The sequence below is a fragment of the Mobula hypostoma genome, unplaced genomic scaffold (assembly GCF_963921235.1).
Source record: "Mobula hypostoma unplaced genomic scaffold, sMobHyp1.1 scaffold_105, whole genome shotgun sequence".
In the NCBI taxonomy this organism is placed as follows: Eukaryota; Metazoa; Chordata; class Chondrichthyes; order Myliobatiformes; family Myliobatidae; genus Mobula; species Mobula hypostoma.
The window spans coordinates 299,376-304,919 of record NW_026948228.1 but is presented as its reverse complement, the minus strand read 5'-3'; the positions used below and the strand labels follow the sequence as shown (position 1 = coordinate 304,919).

The following is a 5,544-nucleotide window of genomic DNA, read 5'->3' as shown; positions in this document are numbered from 1 at the left end:
ACAGAAGGTACAGGAGATTTAGGTTCCACAACTGAGAGTCTACAATTCATATTCTTATCCTTATTCTTATTGTTTAATTTGCACCGCTAGTCTCCTTTTGCATATTGGGTGTTTCCCTCTCTGTGCGTACATAGTTTCATCAGTTCAGACTTATTTCTTTATTTTTCTGTAAATGCCTGCAATAAAATCAATGGTGACATTGGTACTTTGATGATACATTTACTTTGCCTTTGCCTTTGACTATATCCACCGGAGTCTCTGTGTTCACGGTCTTCTTGCCTCAGAGGGAGTACAAAGAAGGTTCACCAGATTGATTCCTGCGATGGCAGGACTTTCATATGAAGAAAGACTGGATGAACTGGGCTTGTACTCGTTGGAATTTAGAAGATTGAGGGGGGATCTGATTGAAACGTATAAAATCCTAAAGGGATTGGACAGGCTAGATGCAGGAAGATTGTTCCCGATGTTGGGAAAGTCCAGAACAAGGGGCCACAGTTTGAGGATAAAGGGGAAGCCTTTTAGGACCGAGATTAGGAAAAACTTCTTCACACAGAGAGTGGTGAATCTGTGGAATTCTCTGCCACAGGAAACAGTTGAGGCCAGTTCATTGGCTATATTTAAGAGGGAGTTAGATATGGCCCTTGTGGCTACGGGGATCAGGGGGTATGGTGGGAAGGCTGGTGCAGGGTTCTGAGTTGGATGATCGGCCATGATCATAATAAATGGCGGTGCGGGCTCGAAGGGCCGAATGGCCTACTCCTGCACTTATTTTCTATGTTTCTATATTTCTATGTTTCTTTCTGCAGTCCTGGTGTGGAATGCTGGTCTGATGTTTTCGGATGTTACAGCCTCATTTAATCGTTAACCTGCGTCAAATTTACCTTCTAATGTTTCATCATGCAATTCTGGGGTAAGTTCGTACTGCTTGTAGAGGAATTGGGACTGCCCAAAGGCACATGAGATCACATGTAGTTTCTCCTTCGGTCAGTAGATGGCAGTGTTCCGGCTGCTCTTCAGATTCTAAAGTCCTGTTGATATGATTTATGATTTTACCTTTCTCATTCTTGAGAGAACCATAGTGCAGTGCCTGCCCCCATATACTGCCTTAAATGGTCCTCCGTAGTTCGGAGTTTAATTATTGAGCAAGTCAGGCCGAAGAATATCAGAAATTACAAAACAAAATTAGATGCAGCGTTAGGTCTTGCACGATATCCAGTAGAATGCATTTCTTCATGCTCACCCAGCCGGCGAATCAGCTGTTTTGTTCTTTGTAGTTTCGCAATGAACATAATGGGTGCCAGGGAGTAATCCTCTTGGCTGTGTATTCCTATTGTTCCTTCTCTGTCTTTAACTGTGATGAAACCATTAGATTCCCATGGGGATCGTATTGGCTATAAAACACATGGAATGCGTTGACTCCGCAGTTCATTCCGAGGGGGAAAGTTCACTTCAAGTGGAACATGCGGACAGTGTGTTTCGCTGTGGAGAAGATATTGTACGTGATCATCGCCGTCATTGGAGTTCCAGGTGAGTGAGCGCAGCACTTCCATTTGCTTGAAACTTTGTCTGAATTTGTAATGACAACAAATAAAAGACAGAATAATTAAACGACAACAACACAAGTACTTCCGATTTAAAGAAAGATTGCGCAACAAATGACCAGTAATGATCGGGAATAAAGGTGCCCATGAAGACCAGGAATAAACGTGGAAAGTACAGTCATTAAAATGCTGGAGCAGGTACAGTGGAAGCAGTTACATCGACGGGAGCAGGATAAAATGTACCTAGAATGTGTAATGCTGTCGTGTTGGCGCTGTTTGAGAGGTTTGTCATCTTCGAAAAGTCCCGGAAGTTTTTTTTATTAGCAAAACATTTCAAATATATCAAGTGTTGATGAATACAGCGTACTTAAAGAAACTGTCAAGGCAAACTGAACTGTCTAGTCCACCAGCAATAACAGGAACGATTCTCCAATCCCCTATAAAGTAGGAAATAATAAGAATCATCTCGGATAAATTTCCCCGCTGGAAAAGACAGTGATGTGTGAGTTTGCGTTGAGCAATCGTTGTCAGACAAAAAAATACAAATATTGGCAATAAAGTATTTCTTTTTAGGGTAGCAGGCAATCAGGTGTGTGGTGCCGCACTGAATGGAACCCCGCCTATCATGATACAGACTGTATGGATTATGTCGATTAAGTCGGGACCGGGCGTGTTTTTGTTTTCCTGGCGTTCCCGGCGAGGTGAAATTGGGCGATGTGGGAAATTATGAGGACGGGTTTTATTGTCCCCGCGAGGTGAAATTGGGCGTTGTGGGGAATAATAAGGACGGAATATATATTTGTTCTGGCATTCCCGGAGATGTTGAATTGGGCGATGTGGGGAATTACGTGGACGTTTTCTTCTTTGACATTCCTGGACGAGGTGAAATTGGACGATATGGAGAATTATGAGGATGCCGGGATGATCCGGTGCAATTTAGTGAATCTCGATATGTGCGAAAGTTCATGGCAATTAAAAAAATAACGTGGATAAATGTAATGCATGGGGAAAATTAAAAGTAGCGATTTGCATAATATATTGGAAATTTCTCGTGTGCCAATTCTCAGTTCACCTAGAACACTGTTCATCGTTCACGTGTAAATAGGGTAAACAGGTAAAGTCAGAGATAGTCAGTTGATATTCTCAGCAAGTAGCTTTTATCCCACTGTCAGAGTAATGATTTCCTACTCCAACCTCGCCCCGACATTATAAGGCAAAAAAATGGTGTATCGCCTGCACTTGTGCTCTTTGCTTAAGAAATAGCGACTCGCGACAGAGGCATGTTCACCATCTCGGCTTCTGACGTGGCGGGACGGTGACGGGAATTAAATTAAGTGGACTGGCGCTCTGTCACGAAGCTGCTTCATTCAAACAATGACCTGAGCGTTCATTCACACTGAGAAAGATAAAACATTTGCAAATATTGCAGAGAATCTTCATCTGATTTCATGGTCGGCACACATTGTGGGCCGAAGGGTCTGTAATGCGCTGTAGATTTCTGTGATTCTATGATTGACCGTCTGGGTACAGGGAATATGTAACCTGCATCTTCCAGTCGATGCCAGGGGGAAAACAAAACACGCCCGGTCCCGACTTAATCGACATAATCGATACAGTCTGTATTATGACAGACGGGGTTCCATTCAGTGCGGCACCACACTCGTGTGATTGCCTGCTACCCTAAAAAAGAAATACTTTATTGCCAATATCTGTATTTTTTGTCTGACAACGATTGCTCAACGCAAACTCACACACCACTGTCTTTTCCACAGGGGAATTTATCCGAGATGATTCTTATTATTTCATACTTTATAGGGGATTGGAGAATCGTTCCTGTTACTGCTGGTGCACCAGACAGTTCAGTTTGCTTTGACAGTTTCTTTAAGTATGCTGTATTTACCAACACTTGATTTATTTGAAATGTTTTGCTAAAAGAAACTTCCGGGACTTGTCGAAGATGACAAACCTCTCAAACAACGCCAACACGACAGCATTACACATTCTAGGTACATTTTATCCTGCTCCGGTCGATGTAACTGCTTTCACTGTACCTGCTCCAGCATTTTAATGACTGTACTTTCCCCATTTATTCAGAAGAATAAAAACACTGCTCACGACGGATATCAGACGAAATTCTTGAGTGCTCCTGACTGGTGAATCAGTGGATTCCGATAGCTGTGAATCTGAGGTTAACAGTAACTCAACCTTACCCTTGATGGATAGTGGAGGGCGATTAAGTTGGCGGTGCCGGATTGTGAATCATAATTTTTATGTAATTCCGTTCTCTTTCTCCAGTGAATTTAGTGGCGATTGTCATCCTGACCCGGGGAAAGTGCGGCCTCTCCTTCTGCACCACGCGGTACCTGGTGGCCATGGCAGCGGAGGATCTACTGCTCATTATCACTGAGGTCGTTTTGTATCAACTCAATTACCATTATTTTCCCGTTTGTTTCCTGAACGTCACCTCTGTGTGCACTGTTCTCCGTGTCCTGTCCCGCATTGCCGTGAACTGTTCCGTCTGGTTCTCCGTCACTTCCACCTTCGACCGATTTGTCGGTATTTGTTGTCAGAAATTGAAGACAAAGTACTGCACGGGGAGAACGGCGGCCGTGGTTCTAGCGCCATCTAGCGTTCTGTTCTGTCTGAAAAACGGTCCACTCTATTTCACTTACAGAGAGATCATTAACAATGTACCATGGTTCTGTTATCCGAAGCCAAGTTACTTCACTCAACCGGCGTGGGTGGCGTATGACTGGCTTGACATCGTTTTAACTCCGTTCCTCCCATTCGGCGTGATTTTGCTGCTAAACGCTTTGACCATCAGACACATTTTAGTGCCAGTCGGGTCCGTAGGGGGCTGCGGGGTCAGAGCAAGGAGGGAAACAGCAGTGACCCGGAGTCGGAGAGTCGGAAAAGGTCTGTGGTTTTGCTCTTCACTCTCTCCGGCAGCTTCATCCTCCTGTGGCTGACAAATGCTGCAGAATTTATCTACTATCACATCACGGGGATAGGGACACAGGGGAATGACTGGGAAATTATTTTCGCCTATGCCGGATATTTGCTAAGGAATTTCAGCTGCTGCACGAACACATTCATCTATGCCGCCACTCAGTCCAGATTCCGGGAGCAGGTGAAAAGCGCGGTGAAATATCCGTTCGTTTCAGTACTCCGGTTCATTAACAGAGTTTCCTAACGAAAACCAAACCTGCTCACAGTCAGACCCGCTGCGCCCGACTTCTACCTCTCTTCCCTAAGGTGAAGCAGCTGGCTGAATACCGACGGACCGTACAGCTACGATGTCCATACAGTAAGCGTTGACATACAGCGATGTCCAGACAGTAAGCGCTGTAACCCCACTTCGTCCGGGAACGTGAAGCTGCATATGCAGCTCCCATCGGTGACGGAACTCTCACTCCCCAGGTCAATGACTCGGTGAATGACATCATCCTGCAATCTGCGGGAAGAGTGACCCTCCCCACACACTGCCCTCTGTCGGAGACCCTGTCCTCTCAGAGACAACGGAGAGGTTCCACTTTCTCCTAGTCCCCAGATACAGTGACTCTGCGTCCACAATTGAAACCAATAGAATGAAAATCAGAATCAGGTTTCTTTTCACCGACAAGAAATTGGTTAACTTAGCAGCAGCAGTTGAATGCAATACATAATCTAGTAGAGAGAGAGAGAGAGAGAGAGAGAGAGAGAGAGAAAAATAAATAAAATAAAACATAATTAATAAAGAAGTAAATCTATTACGTATATTGATTAGATTTTTAAAAGTGTGTAAAAACAGAAATACTGTATATTACAAAATGTGAGGTTGTGTCCAAAGCTTCAATGTCCATTTAGTAATCGGATGGAAGAGGGGAAGAAGCTGTTCCTGAATCTCTGACTATGCCTTCAGGCTTCTGTATCTCCTACTTGATGGTAATAGTGAGAAAAAGGCATGCCCTGAGTGCTGGTGGTCTTTAATAATGGACGCTGCCTTTCTGAGACACCGCTCCCT

At 44.3% G+C, this 5,544-nt stretch overlaps 1 protein-coding gene across 1 annotated transcript; it reads left to right on the top strand.

The window, feature by feature from the left end:
• Positions 1–1,460: 1,460 nt before the first annotated feature.
• LOC134342042 (probable G-protein coupled receptor 139) lies at positions 1,461–4,734 on the top strand. Its single transcript, XM_063039980.1, has 3 exons — positions 1,461–1,527; positions 3,837–4,386; positions 4,491–4,734. The coding sequence occupies exons 1-3, from the start codon at positions 1,461–1,463 to the stop codon at positions 4,732–4,734; spliced, it is 861 nt and encodes a 286-aa protein (XP_062896050.1).
• Positions 4,735–5,544: the final 810 nt, after the last annotated feature.